The 21745-nt window shown below is 45.7% G+C and overlaps 1 protein-coding gene across 1 annotated transcript; it reads right to left on the reverse strand.

Moving 5' to 3' along the window:
• Window positions 1-1366: 1366 nt before the first annotated feature.
• abraa (actin binding Rho activating protein a) lies at window positions 1367-7093 on the reverse strand. The gene is made up of 2 exons (XM_062409328.1): window positions 6012-7093; window positions 1367-2708 (listed from the first exon to the last, which is right to left on the reverse strand). The coding sequence occupies exons 1-2, from the start codon at window positions 6633-6635 to the stop codon at window positions 2271-2273; spliced, it is 1062 nt and encodes a 353-aa protein (XP_062265312.1). The 5' UTR covers window positions 6636-7093; the 3' UTR covers window positions 1367-2270.
• Between the last annotated feature and the right edge of the window lie 14652 nt (window positions 7094-21745).

A 21745-nucleotide genomic window follows, 5' to 3' on the forward strand; every position in this document is an offset into this window, starting at 1 on the left:
ACAGACACCTTTATTTATTCAACATCAACATTTCAACGTGATTCATAACAGGACCAGCACAGGTCTGCAGGATGTCCCCTGTTGGCTCAGCAGTCGTTTATAAGTGTGTAAGAACTAGCAGGTCCATTGTTGGATAGATATGGAATCACACACACACACACACACACACACCAACACAAATGCACACGCTGGGGCATGACTTGTGTGTGCACATGCGCAGACTGACGGATGATTAAGTTACCACATCAAACACTCATCTCTCTCTCTCTCTCTCACACAAACACGCACAGACACACACAGACACACACTGAGCTCTAGCGTGACTTGCATGCACATCGACACACAGAGACACATTCACACAGTAAAATTGGATGGAGCAGCGAGGGGCCTTCAGAATGTGCAAATGCAAATGGAGACAAACTGTAAATCATTTTGTCCGCAGGGAAATAATGATTCAAACAGCCGCGTGTCCCACCTCAGTGACACACTGACGCCACAGAGGACGCAGTTCGATACCCACGAGTCTCTTCTGTGTTTTGTCATGTGATGATTTCAGGTACTTAGATTTGTACATAAGGAAGAAATAAAGATATGAGACTGGGCTTTGTGCTAGTATCAGCTTCTTTCCTTTCTCTAATATCCTCCACTTCCTTGTTTTGTCTTTTTCATTCTTTCTTGTTCTCTTCCTACAATTAAATAAATTCTCGGAGTTCTATGCATATTCTTACAAAATGGCAGTAATATCAAAATATGAGTGTCAAGAAATGATGAATATAGGTTTTGCTGATAAACATTAAAAGTAAAACAATCTTATAAATCCACAGCAGGGCTCTGGGATGTCTCAGACGGCCTCTGCTCTCCCTCACCACTCCCCTCCCTCCCCCCCGTCTCCTCTGGGAGACACCCCGGTCATGGAGGTGGGTGTAGTGAGGAGGAAAAGTGAAAAAGCTCAGCGATCTGCCAACTGAGTCCGGACTGACAGGCGCAAAGACTGCGAGGGCTTAAGGCTGTCTCACTGCAGCATCAGCAGGCGCTTAAGGGCTCTGGCATGAACTTCTGGAGACTTCCCCAAAGGATTGTTCAGAGAGTGTGCAGCCCTGTAGACTTTCAGAGTGAATGGGCCATAATTCACCGCAGCAGTGACATCAGAGGATGAGGACACCGGGGAGGCTTCCAAGAAGCTGAGCGTTAACCCACCGGAATACAAAGTCAAACCTGCGACTGTGAACAACCTTTCTGACGTCTTTAAATGTTCCTGGTCTTATTTTAGGATAAAGGGTTGATGTCAGGACCCGTGAATCATTAACATGTTGAGGTAGAATATTGTTCCACGTTTCAGTGTAGATCTGATGTGAGGCTCTGCCGATTTAAATCTGTCAGAAACACAGTTTAATTTGTTTTGATGAGTTGCATACAATTTGTGGAAAACATAATCCAAAGAAAATGTTCTATTAAGCCTGTGAAGTGTGTCCAAAATTCAAAAATGAGGTAAATTATATTTCACAATTTTGTTTTTTGTAAACATTACACATCAAACATTCAGTCAGTTGACGTACATGTAAATTCACAGATCACTCTGTTCTCCTTGCCACTGCCTATGTAAAGATAAACACATTTTAATGTAACATACTAAACATACATATAATAACACAAGTTTTTTTTTTTTTAAGTACAGTCACTAATTTCCTAATCTAAATGAAGATATGAGCTCAATCACGTAACTAGAGCTCGGCTAATGAGAAACATTCAAGTTTGTCCAAAGACGACCCCCAAAAAAACGTAGGTACATTGTTGTGTAATTCTTGTTTCAACCTGTTATCATTAATTTACTCCGAAACCTTTAAATATCAAACATGACAGATGTGATGGAAGCTCAGGCCGTGTAGCGTGTAGCGTGTAGCATAGTTAGCGAGGTGAGCATTGTTAGCATGCTAGGGATAGTTTCCCTTCACCGGACGATCCGTCAGGTACATGAGAAGAACTAATGAGTCTGGTGCGAGTGTAGATTACACTCATATGTCTGGACTGTAATTTATGTGTATTAAACATTTGAGCAGTTTAAAGTATGAACAAAAAAGTTTTAAGATTTTGAACTATTATTTCCTTCAAGTTAATCATTGAAGCTGTGTGTAATGTGTGTATATTGGTATTTTTCTTTCAAATATTTGTTTGAAATATTTGCTGTTTGTTGTTTCTAAGGTCGGGCTAATGTGGAAGATTTGTCGTGTTTGTGTGTTGTTTCGGATGTTTGTGCGATGTCACGTCCGTCCTCAGTCCCTCAGCGTGATGATAACGGCATCATCTTGTCCTTTCCACAGCATTTCCCCCTCAAAGTCCAGCATCTTGTGCTTGCGGCAGCGCAGCAGGATGCCCACCACCTTATCCGAGATCTTCACGTAGCGGTCGAAGAGCCGGCCGAAGCTAATGATGATCCTCCCCTCCTTATCCTTCAGGCCCAAGTCTCTGATAATCCACACCATCTCCTCCATCTCCCTGTAGATGTGCTTCTGGGCCCGGTCGCCCCTCTCCGCCGTCTTGGAACCGTCTTTGGGGCGACCGTAGCCGGAGTCGCCCTTGCGGAGGCGCTGGGCCATGGCGTAATCCTGATCGAACTCCTCGCTGAAGGGGTTGAGCTTCTGGCCCTCCATGTGCTGGTTGGCAAACTGCTGCCAGCGGCTCTTGATGTCGCCCATCGTGGTTATCTTGATCTGGAATTAAATGACGGCAAACAGGTTAACATCAAGGTGCAAGGTTCGGCCCGATTTCACTCCGTTAATTAGCTCAATGTTGGCCAGCGAGGGTGAGAACGTCCAGCTGGCTGAAACAGAGATACTGCATCTTCTGTAGCTGTGTAGGACCTTTGTCAAGTAAGAGAAAATAACCCAGGTTAATGTCACGGTGACGTTATCAGAACAGATTTATCGTGACTTGGGTTTCGAGAACAGCCGGATTCAGGATCTCTTGGCCTCTCCTGCACCAGTTTAAAAGTTTGTTTCCAAGTCCTTCACTCGCTGCCACTTTCCCTGACGTGCGAAACAAAATAGTTTTAGCTTCTTCGATTTCTTTTCCATCACACCCTCTGTATCCTGTTTAAAAGATGTAGCTGATCTGTAGTCTGTTGTTGTTGTTACAGTGCTGTGTATGAATATTGATTGACGACCCTTCACCTTAAAATAAACTTTCTAAGTTCAACTTAGTGTAATTGATGCCGTGCTTGACCTTTGCTTTCCCCTTATGTATTTATGGAATTTATTAACGCTCCTCTAAACCTGGGGCTCAAACATAACAAGACCTTAAGGACTTAGGACTTTAAATATTTAAGAATTAAGGGTTTTGTTGCTCTTCAGATAATTCAAACTATGAAATGATTATAGAATGTGCATCTTATTTCCTCTCCTCTTCCTCCCTTTATTCTTTTTCTACCCTCTCTTACTCTCCTCCTCACGTTTTCCTCGATGCCCTCGTTCATCACATCCTCCCTCTTGTTATTGCTCTCGTTTTGTTGTCTCTTCTCTTCCTTTCCACTCAGTTCTCTCCTTCCTCTCTTCACTCATGTCGTGTCCTCCCTCGCTCCCTCCCTCCCTCCCTCCCTCCACTTCTCTTGGTATTTTCCTCAGCTTGCCAGGCCTTCAGAGCTGTGTCACCAGATCTCCTCGGTATTTGCTCTGTGTAAAGTGAAGACTTGTATCTGTGGAACCTTCCACGAAACTCTGTGAACCCTTCGACTGATCGTGTCCCGATTCACCTTTCAACAAAATATTTGTATCTGTGTTTGTTGGGGGATGCGATTAATCGTTGGTCAGTTTTGAGGTACTTGTACTGTACTTCAATAATTCAGTTAAACAGTATTCAGTACATTGGAATTAACTTCTTAAAGGAAAATATTATATTTAAAATATTCAGCAGAATCATAATCAGTCCATTGTAATATTATTTACAAATTCACAATACACAGCACTTTTACTTTTGGTTATAACATTTTGCTGCACTTGTTCACGCAAACTTAAAAGATTATTTACAATTAACATGTTGAGGCTGATGTTTTTGTTTCATATATATATATGTTTTTATGTGATATTTCCTCTTATTACGATGAAATTTGGCACAGACATCAATGATTAAGATGAAAACTGAAAAGGTAAACGGCAAAAAAAAGTAGATACTTATTGTTTAGTGGTAGTTTCGTGGCTTATAACCAGTATAACCAGCAATATGTGGCCAGTTATAACAGTAAACTCTAACAACACCAGTGTGCAGTGACCCTATTTATAGCTGCTCATGGAGCCCGACTCAGAGCTGCTGTGTGTTTGCCTCTGATCAGCTCGACTGTCGAGATGTCTTCATGGAGCACGATGCTATAATAAGCACCAACCCTGAATATTAAAAACAGTCCTTAGTCGTAAAAACAAAGTTTGGCAGCACATTCATTAACAGTTCTGCCAGAGGCCAACATTATACTTTACAACTCTTTCTCCATCTTGTTCTTATTAACATGAGAGTGTTATTATTCAAATATCCCAGCGTCGCCTCTGGTTAATATATTTATCAAGCTTGTGATTCATTTTACATTTACAATACAAAATGAATGATATAAAATGTCCTAATATGGTTTCTGGAATCTCTGGAAGGAGTCAAGTATTTATCTGCTCTGCTTTTGTTGTTGTAGTCTCTCTCTCTCTCCCTCTCATGTCCCTCGCTGCTCTCTCGCCCTCACCCTATTTCCCCCCCCGTCGCCGGCTGTGCCACCTGAAGGTCAGGTGGGGGAAACATGTTGCAGTGCACGACTATATTTATTTGCGCATGTATTCCATTGCGCTGCAGTCCAGCCTGTGTTTTTGTGATCTGGCCCCGCTCCCCCCCCCCCCCGTGACACGACGTGGGCCCCCGGTTGCTGCCTTTGCCTTTTATAGGAGAGGTTTGAGTCCCGGAGTTATGTTGTGTGGTGACAGTGAGGGAGTTGGATGTCTTCAGGTGACATCAGAGGGACTTCTGCTCTACCTTGTTTATTCACGCTGTGCGACTGTGTGGGAGGAGTTATGCCCCCCACTGTGTTTGATTCAGGGACGGATGACAAACATTTATTGTTGTCATAGAACGCCGACAGAAGGGCCTCATACGGGTCCTGTCAAAACTTGTATATAACAGATTGCCTCATACGTAAAAAATATAATCAAAGGGTTATTATGCAGGGGTTATATTATCTCCTCCGTGAGCCTGTGTCTAACAACAGTGCAAATGACCTGTATCACAAATTAAGTGGTTTTTGGATGTTGGCCAGAGAAATAAAAGAGTTTTGCCTTTCCCGTCATCGCGTCACTTTCACTTGTCTTTCCACACTTTGAAAGGACAAATGACCGAAACACCAAACCAGCAGCTTCATCCCTTGGTGTTATTCCAGCTCTGTTGATATCTGGAAAGGACACTCACCAGAGGTTCAGTTAAGCCCGTAGCTGCAGGAGGTGGAAGTCAACGCACGGAAATGTGTTTCGTACAGGACGGTCAGGGGTGGACGAAATAAAACTTAAAGAGGACTTTTAGGAGATAAGTTATTAAAAGACAACCTCTTCTGGTCAAGTTAGTTATCACGTAAAATTAAGTTATTACTTGATGTTATTTTTGGGCCACTAGGGGGCAGCAGAACATGCACCTCATCCATATCCTGTGGAAGGTTTTTGCAAACGCTGGCGCACACTTATCATCAAGCAACCAATCACCAATCATTAACTACTTTCACCAAAGTAGTTATCTTCCCTGTCCATCTGTTTGTACAGTTGTTGGTTTGCTTATTTGTTTATTAGCAGGTTAATAAAGAAAACTACTGATTTGAACTTTGAGTGTTTGCAATCTGGTGGAACGTGATAGACTTATTTGGCCTTGGCCATGTTGGGCCCTCTACACCAGGTCTATTTTACTTTGGAGTATAGTGATTTTGTTAGATTATGAATTACTCCATCACTCCGTGTATTTTTCTTATCACAGTACATTATGATTTTTGTGATTAGCGACTCTACCTTGGGCTTGATGGTTTGTTTCTTGGACTGAATGTTGCCCGGCTCGGTTTTGGATTCACTGTTGTCGCTGAGCCCGGCCTCCTCTCCCAGTCCACTGTCCTCTGTGTCCACACTGCTGCTCCTGGACCCCAGCTTCCTGTCCTGGAGGAGCAGCTTCCTGTCTCCTCCTCCTCCTCCTGCGCTCTGTAGTAACCTCATTTGGCGCCGCCGTGTCGGTGACTCGTTGCCCATGAACGGCTTGCTCTCCTCGGGACCTGACTCCATCTTGCCGCGGATGGCGTTGACCACGTCACTGCTGCTGCACTCGCTGCGCTTTGGCTGGATGGTCTTGTGGACAGAGCCGGTCCTAATTCTCCCGCTGTCGTCGGAGGGGTCACTGGCGATAACACATGGAGCGATGGAAGGTTTGACCACATGCTTGATTCTTTTGTCGTCTTGCTCCTCGACAGAGTCTGGCATCCAGCCGCTCGGGATGGCATCCTGCTTGTCTGAGTGTTCGCTGGCCCAGCCCTGCCAGTTCTTGGTCAAGCTGGCCACCATGGCGGCGCATTTTATCTTCCGCACCGCTCGCTTGAAAGTCTGAGGCTCCTGTGGCGAAACTGTGGTGGTGCCCCCGCTACTCATCGCGACAGGACTCCAGATGAGACCTTTTTCTAGAAATCCTTCTTTTACTTTACTTATGTTTTTTCCAGGACTTTGGAAACAAATTCTAAAAAGAGTAAGTTGTCAATCGTCCTAGAGTGAGCTAGGTCCAAGATGTCAAGGGTGAGTGTTATCAAACACTGAAAACACTTTGGATCAACCGATAAAGGTTCCGATTGTGTTCTCAGCCTTTTTCGAGATTGAGTTAATAAAGAAAAGTTGAAATTGAAGGATTGGCTTCTGTTTGATTTTCAGCTTCCTTTGGCTCCAGATTCGGACGCGTCTCTTAAAACCTCGTCCTTGCGTTCCAGCTGATCACGAACCGAAGTCCACACGCCTCAGCCTTTATAGCCGCGATGGATCCGCACAAAAACATGCAGATGGTCAGTCGGTCAGTGGGTGAGCCGCTGGTGTGAAGAGTGCGAGGACTTTGGCTTTAATCCGCTGCTGAAGCCCCTCTGGCTCCAGACCGGCCTTTAAATAGGGACGGGTAGTAAAGGAAGTGGTGTCCACGTGAGACATGAAAGGACGCTGTCAACATTCTTGTCACTGACACCCGCCCACACACACACACACACACACACACACACACACACACACTCACTAACACACACTCGGTGACAGGGGAGTTGAGTTTCCTCCAGTGGGATCCAGGGAACAGGTGCCCAGTGTTTTTAGTGACTTGGAGGTTTCTGTCCGGAGACACAAATAAAAGACCTCTGCTGTGAGTCAGCTCAAGAGGAACAGTATGTGCATGTGTGTGCTCATTGTGTATTTATGTATGGGGATGTTTTCATTTAAACACTCGATGCTTGGATCACGTAGATGCGGTGTCGGTCTGTGCATGTGCAGCTGGAGTCATTTCAGTCTCTGTGTGTATTTGTGGATATGTGAGAGTGAATTTCTGGATTATGATTCATATTCACTAAATTTAATCGAGTAGCTGCCTTCATCTTTGTTTCGTGATCCGATTGTTTGAATTTGAAATTGATTAACTGTGGTAGCAGAGCGGATATAAATCTTTAATCTCAGGCGGCTTTTAAAAGTCTAAGTGAGATAAAGTTAATCAGGTGAATGAACGTATTAAATTTGACCATATACTGTTGACATAGCTGTTCCATAACAGTAGAGCTCTTACCTCCACCAAGGCCCAGTCAGATTGAAACAAGCCTAATAGCTGAGGCCACATTTATAGTTTGAGTCCAATTTGTTACCGTACCCCATTTAAGAAACCACATTTAAACTCAATAGATTTTTATTTGCATCTGCACTGAATTGGAAACACTCATCGATACCAACCCCCTTTATATGTCTTATTATTTCCATCAAGATCCACACGTATTTAAAAATGAATACAAATGGAGGCATGTGGCAAAACACACACAGAAAGTTACCATGACAGTGGATAAATTAAATGTGTCAGAACTGAAGTTGCATTAGATAATTATATTGTGTTTGTACATGAATCAAAGAGGAGCAATGATTCAATAATAATCTAAATCCCATCGTGGCGAGCTTCCTTCTCCTGTTTCCTCATCTGACACCATCGTGTGTAATAAGCAAAGAAATGAACTAATGAACCTGTTTATTCCTCTCTGAATATTCCCTGGTGGCTTCCTCTCATACGACTCCTGATGCAATATGTAAACCGGTGTAAGTTTCTGCTCTGAAAAGCTCATTAGTTCCAGTCATTATAATCAGCGCGGGAGAAAGTGGAATAAACCCGACCACGCTACTGAGGATTGATTGACAGGTTGTCACTTGGATGTATTACGTGCTTAAACGATTAATTAGCAGCACCAGGTCGTTAGTGCTTATTAAACAGAATTAAATGAGACGTTTCATCAAAGCCACATGAAAACCTTTAAAACATGATTTCACTTCATGAACATTTAATTGAACCTTCCATCATTGTAAAAAAGGACAAACTCTAAATTGTTCAGCTTATTACTACTTTTAAATAAAGGGAACAAAGACTGTATTTTTTAGAGGGAAGTATTTGCTTCAACTAACTTTATTCAGTTTGTAAAGTTACCAACTTTATACTTTGTAATTCAAAGGTGTCAAAACACAGGATTTTAAGTTTTAACCAGAATTTTCTTAACCTTTTCATTGTTGTATCACACCTACCTACAAAATCCATTTAACCTAAAAGATAACTCGATATCTGTTATTGAATTATCCTATAATTACAATTATGAATTAGTAAATGTTGAGGTCATCGTTGTTTGTGAGAAACAACTATTCTTCTTAGCCGTGCCAAACATTTCTATCGGTGTGTGACGCAGAGCTACACAAAGACGTGTGCGTCTGTCGCCCGAAATAACCGTCCAGGGTCCGAGCCGTCACCAGGTCAGGTTTCCTGTGTGTGTGTGTGCGTTAGTGTGTGTGTGCGTTAGTGTGTGTGTGCTTCAGATTCCTTTCCCCTCGTCTGCAGCTGCCTCACATGCACGCTCCCTCCGCCCGCCGTGCACATCAGACCTCCACAGAAATAGACCACGGACCTGCCACTCGTCACCGATGAGGGATGTGCGATCGCAGTGTGTAACAAGTATTTATATGTGACTTAATCAGAGGAAAATAACGTGTGGGTCTGAATGTGGTTCATGATGACGAGTTGTTGATTCTCACCTGCAGTGTCGAGGTTCAGGTTTTGCAGCGTCTTGCTTAAGAGCACGTCGGTAAGTTGTAGGTTCACTGATATAAGAACTTTGTCACATAACATATAAATTATCTGTATTGAACATGGATACGTTTACAATTTAATGCACTGACAAATTACACAGGGGCGTCGCAAAGTGTAGGCAAAACCAGTAGTTGTTTAGGGCCCCCAGTGGAGAGGGGGCCCCCCCAGTCAGCTGATGATATTAGCTCAACAGCCATTTAGTGAGAACCCCCTTTTGAATTCTTTGATTGGCTCTGAACCGGAGACTGGACTGCTGTTTATTTTAGATCCTCCCCTCATCCCTTGGGCTTGTCAAGGAGGAAACTGAATCATGTTTCACTTTGTGATTTAAAACAGGCTCCACTTTGGTTCGGTCACAATGGGCACTGGTCATTGCTGGTGTTAACGGATCAGTTCATGTCTGCCTCCTCAAAATCCAACGAGTTGGATCTAGTTCCTCGGTGCAGGGAGCGTTTGCATCGTGCGGCCAAATTGGCAAAAGAAGGACAACATGAAAAATGCAGTTTGACAGGGAAGCAGCTGAGCGAGTCGCTTTGTCTGAAGACAACGTTTTATTTTTATTGGCAATGATTCGGCTCAGCTCGAGCTCGCTGCCCATTTCTAAGCGGTGGGCAGCAAAGGGTCTTATCCACTCTCTACAGGTAAACAGGGAAACAAGCTTAGTGCCATATTAGCGTGCTGAAGCCTCATCATTACAGTGAAGCCGTCCAGCGGGACAAGACAGTGGCTGCGTCTCAATTCAGGGGCTGCATCCTTTAGAGGCTGCATTTCAAGACCGACCAGTGTGACCGGACTGTCCCATTTCAAAAGGTCCCTCAAAGGCATCCTTAGATCCTCGAGAGACAAAGGATTCAACAGGTGGATTCTTCCGTTGCACTTTGGTGATTAACCATTTTTCAAAGAGTTAATGGTGCCAAGGGATGAGAACTCTGATACAACTGTAAAAATGTTGATTTATCCAAGGGGCATTAAAACTTTCTCGTCATGTCCAACTGCAGCTCTGCTCGCCAAAAGACCAGATCGTCTTATTTCTATTCTGCCTTTCTGGTCTACATGGCCCAGGAAGACAGACATAGAGAGTATCTTCTGCTTTCTAAGGTTTGGTTAGGAATCATGTCTGATGACAAAGTTTCTGTGTAGTGTCCATCTGTCTCATCCTGCTGAAGACCCGCCAGAAAATGTCTTGTCCACTGTGCCTTAAACAATAAGCAGCAGTCCCACTGTTGTCCTGCAGGGGAGGAAGGAAACATTTCTTGTTTTAAATGTTCATGGATACATCTTGAGTTGTGTTTTTCAAGTTATCGATTCCTCCCATGTATCCATACCATCCCTCGATATAGATTGTTGTTCTTGTTCTGGAGAAAGAGTTTCAGCCGTTGTGCCGTGTGTGGTTGTTCCTGTGGTTCAGCTCCTCCAGGGTCCTCGAGTGCTGCTGATTCCACTGCTGCTCATCAGAGTCAAGTGGGTAAAGACTGGGAGCTGAGATGCAGTCGGTGCCGGTGGCCATTCAGATGCTCGTGACACCGGGGGTAATGGTGTGAGCTGAAGTGAGGTGATGCCAGATTAGTAGTGTTGGTCCACCTCTAGAGGTTTGGTGATTATTGGTTGTTTTCATGATGAGAAGTTTGGTTTCTCTTAGTCTTCTTGGTGTTTGAGACAGAGGCTGAAAGGAGGAGCTGCAGCAATGGACAGTTTGAGGAAAGTGATGTGTGTGATGTGTCTCCAAGTTATAACTCAAATTAAAATCAACACGAATATGAGCAGAATATATTTACTCTAAAACTGTTGTTGGGATTCAAATAGATCGAATAAATAAAATCATTACAAATAATATAAATTTACAATAAAATTATTATTATGCCCAAATCTTAGTCTCAAAAAATGTGTCTCTATAATTCTCTTGTTAGGAGGAATAATCTGCCAGTAACCTTTTACACTGATGAGTTAAAATACTGTGATTATCCAAACATCATGTTGTGTTGATCCACATTGTGCTGCCGGGGGTGAAAAGGTGGATCAGACTGGATCCTCACCAACAAACCTCACCTCACCTCATAGTCTACTGGTTTACATTACGGAGAATATTAAATCTTTCCCCATGTGAAGGACACGTCCCCGTAAGCAGATTAAGGTCCCCGCTACATGAGTAATACCTGGAATACACACACACACACACACACACACACACACACACACAGATATTCTGTCCAAGTGGCGTCGTGTGAAGACAGATTGGAGTCAGCGTGAGAGGGGAACGTTTCTCTGGCTGCCCGTGGCGGCGGTGACATCACGGTGGCGGTGAGCAGCTGTGTTCTGATCCGTCTCTGGTGAAAAGAGCAACTGTCGCTGGATCCTCTTCAGTCTGGATCCTCTTCAGTCTGGATCCTCTTCAGTCTGGATCCTCTTCAGTCTGGATCCTCTTCCGTCTGGATCCTCTTTAGTCTGGATCCTCTTCAGTCTGGATCCTCTTCAGTCTGGATCCTCTTCCGTCTGGATCCTCTTTAGTCTGGATCCTCTTCAGTCTGGATCCTCTTCAGTCTGGATCCTCTTCAGTCTGGATCCTCTTCAGTCTGGATCCTCTTCAGTCTGGATCCTCTTCCGTCTGGATCCTCTTCAGTCTGGATCCTCTTCCGTCTGGATCCTCTTCAGTCTGGATCCTCTTCAGTCTGGATCCTCTTCCGTCTGGATCCGCACAGGAAGCTGTTACACAAACACAAGATACAGTGTGAAACAAAAAAATTAAAGCACACAACTCGACTTTGTGTTTCGTTTTTCATCAAGTGCGTCCATATAAAGATCGCTCCCCCCCTTGGACACTACAGACCTTCATCCCTCCCTCCGTCCATCCATCCATCCATCCATCCATCCCTCTACGCCAACTTCCTCCTCTACGCACTCTCTCTCTCTCCCTCTCTTTAAACCCACCTTAACTTCCTGCTCTACGGACTCTTTCTCTCTCTCTTTAAACTACGTCACTTCCTGCTCTGCATCACAATCACTCCACCCTTCGAGGTCGCTGGACAATGAAATTTAACTACGAGTCGTAATTAGCTGCTCGCAGATTAACTGTGGGGTCGTCTTTTTTTTTACGCGAGGACAGTTTCCTCTTTTTTCTATTCTTGGAAACTCGCTGTGCTGATGTTTTCAAGGACACTCAGACCAGACTGGTGAATAAGGTGAACACTGAATTCAAAAATACATATTTGTCCCTTTGTCTGTCCTACAGGGAGGACGGTGATTGTATTCACATCACAATAACATTCTGCTAATGAACTCTGATTAGTCAATAATTTAAATGGTTATTCAGATTTTGCTCAATAATTCATGACTGACTAAGACAAGACACCTCGTCGATGGCACCAGACTGTGAGTAGAAGATGGACGACTTGACATCGCCACAATAGTGAAGCCAAAGTGCCCCTTAAACCCCGCCTCCTCCATGTTAGTGGATGACACATGGGCCGAACTAATTTTTATGGGTAAAACCAAAATATCGAAAAAAAAAAAAACTACGATTGAATCTATTGTTTCTATCCCTTGCATTGAAAACAGGAAGAAAAGTAGAAAACTGTATTGCCTCTTAAATGTATTATTCAGGCTAAAGCTTCACAGGCCTCAATTCAGTCTGGACGACCTTGTGAGCGCCCCCTATGTGTAAAAACTGCTGTGCACTGTTCAGAGTTTGCAATATTTTGTGTTGCCTTTTGGTGAAAAGAACCTTCAAACGCTGCAGCACTTTTATTGGTTGTTTGTAGATTTGCATTTTACAGGAGAGCAGAGAGAGAGGGAGAGAGAGCAAGGGAGAGCAAGAGAGAGAGCAAGAGAGAGAGAGAGAGAAAGAGAGAGAGAGGAGAAGTGGGCCAGAGGCAGATCAGAGCATGAAGCTGCAGAGATGGAAATAAACCTGACAGTCGTTCCTTCGTTCTGCACTCGTCTCTCCGTTCCCCCTCAACTGTGAATATGACACAGCTGAGTCACACAGCAGCGTGTGTGTGTCTGTGTGTGTGTCTGTGTGTGTGAAGCTCTTCCAGGTGTGTGTTCACACGTGTGCATTTCAACAGAAACACCTAATAGGATCAGTCACCTTCAATCTTCTGACTTAGCAACACGCCAACGCACAAACGCACATCTCCTCTCTGAAGTGTGTGTGTGATTGTGTGTGTGTTTGTGTGTGTGTGTGTGTGTGATTGTGTGCGTGATTGAAAAGAAGACACAGTGATTTGTGCGACACTTTTATTCAACTGTTATTAAATTCTTCTGTTTCGGCCTCAGCACAGGGTCACATGGTGCCAGTTCCTCACGAGGCTCCACGTCTCTGCTCCTCTCGTTGGCAAATCAAGACAAATATTCATGAGGTGACAACAGAGGAGCAGAAATATATTTATGAGCTTTTTTAATCACAAACATTCATCACAAATCACATGTGTGTCGATACTGGAGAAGCCTCTAAAGGAAGATGTTGTAACAGGAGATCATCACATTAAAAAGACAAGAAAATTGAGAAGGTGACGTTAGAAATCAATCGTGGCAAAACACTTTATTAAATTTCACTGTAATTGACGTTTTATCTTTTCATTAAAAGATTCTGAACGTGTTAGTTCCTGTTTTGTTTTGATAGTCGTCATCGTTATTATTGTGGTTTGCAACTTGCACTGAACGTTGAGGAAAGTCAAAGTGAATTTGTCTGACACTCACCCTGTTATAACCTTCAGGATGTTCTGGATCTTTCCTGCAAACAAACACTGATCGAACTGTTAAAGTCTCTTTGAGCTTCTCTTTGAAATTGTGGTGAAAGTTTTAAACTCTCAGGCACCGAGCTCTGATCTCTCCCCGCTGGGCGCTGCAGGCTGTTTGTCAGGTTCAATCAGTCGCTCGAACAATCGGACACGAGTTGCTTTTGTTTGCTTTTACCAAACAAAACAGGTATCAACAAAACCCGGCCACTCTTCATCCGCAGCCCTAGTGAAGATCTGCAGTCATCGTGTGGGGCCTGGAGCAGGAGAGGAGAACCGGGAGGGAGGTGCTGAGGCCTGGAGCAGGAGAGGAGAACCGGGAGGGAGGTGCTGAGGCCTGGAGCAGGAGAGGAGAACCGGGAGGGAGGTGCTGAGGCCTGGAGCAGGAGAGGAGAACCGGGAGGGAGGTGCTGAGGCCTGGAGCAGGAGAGGAGAACCGGGAGGGAGGTGCTGAGGCCTGGAGCAGGAGAGGAGAACCGGGAGGGAGGTGCTGAGGCCTGGAGACACCGGAGGAAAAACACTGACCGCTGCAGGGACGGCAGCTGCTGGTGGAACTGGTCCGTTCCCAGCCCGGTGTCCTCTGGCGGCGGCTGGCCTCCCACTGAGGCTGTTTGTTTGGTTCCTCTTACCTTCACCGTGTCGTCTGCCAGGCGCCGCTGGACGGCCGGAGGCCACACACGGATCCTGTTGAACCTGGAAGCATCGTTCTCTGTGTGCCTTCACTTACACTCCCACATGGAAGTTTGTCTTTTGCAAATATCCCACCAGCAATAACTTCTCATCTGTATTTACCTCGTCTAAAAATGTTCTGTTTTCGGCCCTGTCCGTTGATTGGTCAGCAGGATAACATAGACGCTGCAGATTTAATGCGACATTTTTTCCTCATCATCTTGCAGCATCTGCAGTATCTGCTTCTCTAGGTCTGTTCTTCATCTTTATCTTTATAGCATGAAGATATTAGATATTATTACATTAGTTGTTGTTTCTCCACAGTTTTCCCTCTAGTGGACGTCCGCGAAGTTGCTGATAGATCTGTGATGTGAACTGTAAACAACCACACACACACACACACACACACACACACACACACACACACACACACACACACACACACACACACACACACACACACACACACACACACACACACACACACACACACACACACACACACACACACACACACACACCCACTGAGACTCACATTGTTTCAGGAGTTTCGCCTATTTCCTCCACTCCCTGTGCATCGGTCACAGCAAAGTGAAAATGATCTTTACCACAGTTTAAATCTCTTTAATATTGTAACATAAATATTTGCATCACTTTCTGTTTCAAAGTAAAAGCCCTCTGCCTGTGGCTCCTGTATGCTAATAGTACTCTGCACAATCCAGTCTCTAGTGTTTACTTACAACCTATTGCACACTGTCTCCCCTGGTGCTTATAGTATATTTCATTTTGTTTCCTATTTTTGAATTTATATCATTCAACCTGCTGAGCAATAAATCCTGATTCTGATTCTCTTGGGTTTCTGTAGTCTGAGTCCATTCACTTTTATTTTGAAGTAAGAGCAGGAGCTGAAGATGGAGGCAGTGTCCTGTTTGGTTGAGTGCACAACCCTTTACTCTTATTCAGGAAATACAGAAGTCATTAGTGAAACCTCACATAGTCGCTCCACAGCAGACACACCACTGTGTGAACAACTCACACACGCAAGAAGCAGAAGTCACACACTACACATATTGCACACACACACACCCAGTGTGGCCCGGGTGTTACCCTGAACCTAATTCTAACCCTGATACCCTCACTTTACCAAAATATCCTCAGTCCATAAGGTCTGTGCTCAAAATGGTTCCCAGAAAGATGAAGTATGAGAACACACACACACACGCACACGCACACACACATACACACACACACACACACACACACACACACACACACACACACACACACACACACACACACAGTGGATCACGTGCATGTTCCTTACTTCAGTCTCTCTGTTGGTTTCCTCATCAGCGCCTGCAGCAGCTTCTTCTGAACCTTTAGCACTGATGTGTTTGTGTTACTATCAGATTGTGTGTCCTCTGCGCTGCCTGTGAACACTTTACGTGTCGTGCTGGTTTGTGACGGCAGCGAAGCTCCACACTGTAAATAACCTGTTCAACCAAGATGCCACGGAATTTAGATTCTGTCGCAGCAGCAGTTCCCCACGGCTTGTTTAAGAAAAAATAATTAGAGGATCTACGAGAGGCACACACACACACACACACAGACACACACACACTCTACAAAGTCTTTGATGAGGCAGGGCGGCAATTATCTGCACTGAAAGACAGAAATACCCATGTGCTACTGATCAGCCCCAGTTCTTCTTCTGTTCTGAAGAGGCCGGGTCACAGCTCTGCGACCACAGGCTGCTTCATTCCTCAGGTTTCTTCGAATGTGTTGTTCCATCACAGAGCAACGAAGGAGCCAGCGGGGGGGGGGACCTTCTCCGGCCAACCTTTCCCAGGATGCATTGCGATAGAGAGCGGGTGTGGTTGTTCACTTTTGTCTGTGGGTCTATGTCCAAAATAACGCAGCAATGCATCGAAGGATATTTATTAAACTTGGCAGGAATGTATCTGGGGAGCGTTTCCCCACATGATGAAATCCTGGAGCTGAATAGTCAAAGGTCAAAGGTCAAAGGTCAACGAAAACATGGTCAGCAAACATAAAAAACCTGATTCATTCAGATTGCGTCACGATTAAGTTGTTTTAAAATAGAATCATTCCGATGTATAAAGTTAGCAGGGCCTCATTTGGTTGCAGGTCACTGCCCCATGATGCTTCTGTTAAGTTACTTGAAACGAGTGGATGCAGCTGAGTACATCCTGAACGTTGTCTTGGTCCCAGAGGTTGAACTCCAGTTGAGACGTATTCAAAACCAAACTCATTTCAAAGTTATTTGAGGTTGAAGTTGTCCGAACATTTTCTGTCTGTCTGATGAAGGGACCTTGGCTACACAACACAGACACACTAACACCACAATGTGCTGTGGCAGGAAAACTGCTGGTGTAGCTCTGCAGGATTTAGCAAAGTGAAATCCACGCCAGCGTGCCAACACTCGTTTCTCTTCCGTCGTCTCTCTCTCCGTTTCCTCCGTCTTCCCTCCTGCGGTTGTGATTCCCAGAGAAACGAGTCCCGCGTCCTCGTGATGGAGATTAATAAAGTGATAATAAAACCAGCGTCGACATCGTTTATCACTTTTCAGCCTCTCTCCTTCCGCTGCAGTAATCAAGCCAGTGAGTGAGTCAGTAATGGGGGAGAACACTGGATGACACACAGTCTTACTGTAAGTGCAGCAAGTCGAATCCAAAGCCATTAGATAATGGAGCTAATGTTGTGATGGAGCGGATTTAATGTGGTGCTCAGCTCCGGCTCCTTCTCACAGTGAGGAATATAAAGAGCTGATATCTTTCCTGGATGGAAGCATTCAAATGTCATCGGCTACAGAGCGGCAACAATATTTAAAAACATCTGAATGTTGAGTTTTCCTCGAACAATAAGAGAATGCATTGATCTGGATGCAGAACAAACACACAGGAGGATGTAGTGTCTCCTGCTTGGTAGAGGGGATGTATTCGGATCACATCAGATAGAAACAACAGCTCTGGGTCTAACAAGCTGTGTAATAAATGATCTGCTCATTCTGCAGCTCAGATTTAATATCTTCATCATGTGCAGATTCGTCTCTCCGGCTTTAACGAGGAGCTCGAGCCACAAATGGTCAGAGGAGATTTTTTAAATCAGTGCTCCGCCTCTAAAAGAAATGATCTGTATCCAACAAGCTGTGAGAAAAATGAAGCGTCAGGTTCAATAGAGATAAGTTCCCAGCTGGAGAGATGATGCACGACGGGTCAGATGAAAAGCAGACACCTGGAGAAAGTGTTACAGGTGGATTCTCGAGTTTTGATTTTCCTTCAGTATCTGTTACGTAGGCTGAAAAGAAAGAAAGATGGACAACGTGTCTCCACTTCCTGTCGTGCAAACATCTTGAAGCAAAGATTTTCCAGAAACGGGTGCTGCCATCTTGTGCTGGCGATGACATTTAGAGTCAGAGGCTGCACAGTGGTCATCAGCACACATGCTCGACCAATCGCGAGTCAGTCTCAGCCGTCACCCATGATGATTCACCCAGTTTTTATTCATCTTATAATTTGTGGAAATTACCCATCTGTCTGTGGGAACTTAACTCTACATGATTTATGCCTGTTTTACTTACCTCAATGCACCTGATCAGTATTCTTACAAAGCAGGTTTTATTTTACAGCCGTTATTCTGTGTAATGCAATTTTAAAGTCATACAAATACTCTCACTTTATAATTTTGTCCGTGGACATTGCACTGATGGCATCCTGGTTTTCTTGCTCTATTTGCCTTAGAATCTCCCTCCGGGGACAAATAAATTTGTTTTTGAAAAGTGCTGAAGTACAGAATGGAATTTTGTGCAATTTGGACATGTGATACGTTCAATAGCTTCACTGAACTTTGAAGAAACCGGTGAACAGCTCTATGTGCAGCAGCTTCAGGTCTTCACTTGTTTAATCACTGCAGGTTTTCAGATAGAACACTGCCACCAGCATCACCAGCATCACCAGCATCACCAGCATCACCAGCATCACCAGCATCACCAGCATCACCAGCATCACCAGCATCACCACAGTAACTAACAAACTAACTCCAAACAGGTTCAGAACGACCACGCTTGTATTCATTAAAAATGTAAGATAACAATCTTGATGAGGAACACAAATAGCAGCATTTACAATTTGCCATTTCATGCATCTTGGCCGACGTGGAGTTGACTGTGTTTGCGTGTGAAGGAGAAGAGGAGGAGAGGAGGAGAGGAGGAGAAGAGGAGAGGAGGAGAAGAGGAGGAGAGGAGGAGAAGAGGAGAGGAGGAGAAGAGGAGGAGAGGAGGAGAAGAGGAGAAGAGGAGAGGAGGAGGTGTGAGGCAGTGGAAGATGGAGATGGGTTCTGCAGCTGCTGCCACAGATACGTGGTCTGTGCAGTAAACAGAGTGATTCAACCCCACAGCCGCGTTCCTCCTCTGCTCACATCATGTGTTACTGTACAACACACACACATGTCTGTGTAACAACAGGTGTGACCCTGTGCTCCTCTGTTTCTGTCCGTGCACACACATTGTTACGTGCACGTGGGAAGTCACATGCATTTCCTTCTGCCCCATTGACTTTGGCTTCATCCATAATTAAATCTCTATGAATCCGGCTGTCAGTGCGTAATGTGAAGGGCTGAATGACATTTTAATGACTGTGGGGCTATTCTGGGGTCAGGCCCGGCTAACAGGTACAAGCTTTCATCCCTCATCCTCAGCAATTCATTATTCTTCATCTCAACCCTCCTCCTCTTCCTCCTCTGCCTCTGTCTCTCATCACTCTGCACCTCTTCTGCTTGACCGAGTATTTTTAGACGCTTGCATGGAATTTAAATCCTTTGAGAAACAAGAGGAGATTTGATTTTAAATGTATAAAGACAAACAGCAGTGAGGAAGACCCCGTCTCTAAAGGATATTTATCTTCTTCTTCTTCTTCTTCTTCTTCTTCTTCTTCTTCTTCTTCTTCTTCTTCTTCTTCTTCTTCTTCTTCTTCTTGAAGCTGTTGGTGACAGTCCTCCTACGAATACAAAGACACACTAACAAGCAGTTAAATAGATTTTGAACAGACAGACGCCGGTGGACAGACAGACGCCGGTGGACAGACAGAAGCCGGTGGACAGACAGAAGCCGGTGGACAGACAGACGCCGGTGGACCGACAGACGCTGGTGGACAGACAGAAGCCGGTGGACAGACAGACGCCGGTGGACAGACAGACGCCGGTGGACAGACAGAAGCCGGTGGACAGACAGAAGCCGGTGGACAGACAGAAGCAGGTGGACAGACAGACTCCGGTGGACCGACAGACGCTGGTGGACAGACAGAAGCCGGTGGACAGACAGACGCCGGTGGACAGACAGAAGCCGGTGGACAGACAGACGCCGGTGGACAGACAGACGCCGGTGGACAGACAGACGCCGGTGGACAGACAGAAGCCGGTGGACAGACAGAAGCCGGTGGACAGACAGACTCCGGTGGACAGACAGACGCTGGTGGACAGACAGACGCCGGTGGACAGACAGACGCCGGTGGACAGACAGAAGCCGGTGGACAGACAGAAGCCGGTGGACAGACAGACGCTGGTGGACAGACAGAAGCCGGTGGACAGACAGAAGCCGGTGGACAGACAGACGCTGGTGGACAGACAGAAGCCGGTGGACAGACAGAAGCCGGTGGACAGACAGAAGCCGGTGGACAGACAGACGCTGGTGGACAGACAGACGCCGGTGGACAGACAGAAGCCGGTGGACAGACAGAAGCCGGTGGACAGACAGACGCCGGTGGACAGACAGACGCCGGTTGACAGACAGACGCCGGTGGACAGACAGAAGCCGGTGGACAGACAGAAGCCGGTGGACAGACAGAAGCCGGTGGACAGACAGAAGCCGGTGGACAGACAGACGCCGGTGGACAGACAGACGCCGGTGGACAGACAGACGCCGGTGGACAGACAGAAGCCGGTGGACAGACAGAAGCCGGTGGACAGACAGACTCCGGTGGACAGACAGACGCTGGTGGACAGACAGACGCCGGTGGACAGACAGACGCCGGTGGACAGACAGAAGCCGGTGGACAGACAGAAGCCGGTGGACAGACAGACGCTGGTGGACAGACAGAAGCCGGTGGACAGACAGAAGCCGGTGGACAGACAGACGCTGGTGGACAGACAGAAGCCGGTGGACAGACAGAAGCCGGTGGACAGACAGACGCTGGTGGACAGACAGACGCCGGTGGACAGACAGAAGCCGGTGGACAGACAGAAGCCGGTGGACAGACAGACGCCGGTGGACAGACAGACGCCGGTTGACAGACAGACGCCGGTGGACAGACAGAAGCCGGTGGACAGACAGAAGCCGGTGGACAGACAGAAGCCGGTGGACAGACAGAAGCCGGTGGACAGACAGAAGCCGGTGGACAGACAGACGCTGGTGGACAGACAGAAGCCGGTGGACAGACAGAAGCCGGTGGACAGACAGAAGCCGGTGGACAGACAGACGCTGGTGGACAGACAGACGCCGGTGGACAGACAGAAGCCGGTGGAGAGACAGAAGCCGGTGGACAGACAGACGCTGGTGGACAGACAGAAGCCGGTGGACAGACGCCGGTGTCACAGCTCTACCGCCTCACGCTCTTTATTTTTAGGTTTGGGAGGAAGTCGCCAGCAGGATGTTGTGATTGGAAGCTGTCATGTTTCCAACGGCATGTTGTTATGTAATTTCTCTGGACTCAGATCTGCTGCCATCGGGCTCTGACGACTGAGAGTGTGATATATACTTGATCCAACTCATTAATATTGATTATTATAGTTATCACATACTTTTATTCAACTGCATTCCCTGGTTGTACCTCATTCTAGTTGTTATTATTGTAATGAGTGGTCATGATTACATTTCTGTCAAAATTAGTGTTTTTACCGGAGGTGTGTTGCTCAAGGGTACCTCAGTTTGCCACTGAAGAAAGTGCAGTGCCTCTGATCCCTGCACTGATTCATCCTGTACGTCTGGGAAT

Source organism: Platichthys flesus, chromosome 2 (assembly GCF_949316205.1).
Source record: "Platichthys flesus chromosome 2, fPlaFle2.1, whole genome shotgun sequence".
Classification (NCBI taxonomy): domain Eukaryota; kingdom Metazoa; phylum Chordata; class Actinopteri; order Pleuronectiformes; family Pleuronectidae; genus Platichthys; species Platichthys flesus.

What these genes read in the sequence shown, in the direction of transcription:
- abraa (XM_062409328.1), bottom strand. Translation starts at nt 6,635, where the DNA reads ATGAGTAGCGGGGGCACCACCACAGTTTCGCCACAGGAGCCTCAGACT. An exon ending in AACAAACCATCAAGCCCAAG is followed by an intron (nt 2,709 to 6,011) that starts GTAGAGTCGCTA and finishes ATTTAATTCCAG; the next exon opens with ATCAAGATAACCACGATGGG.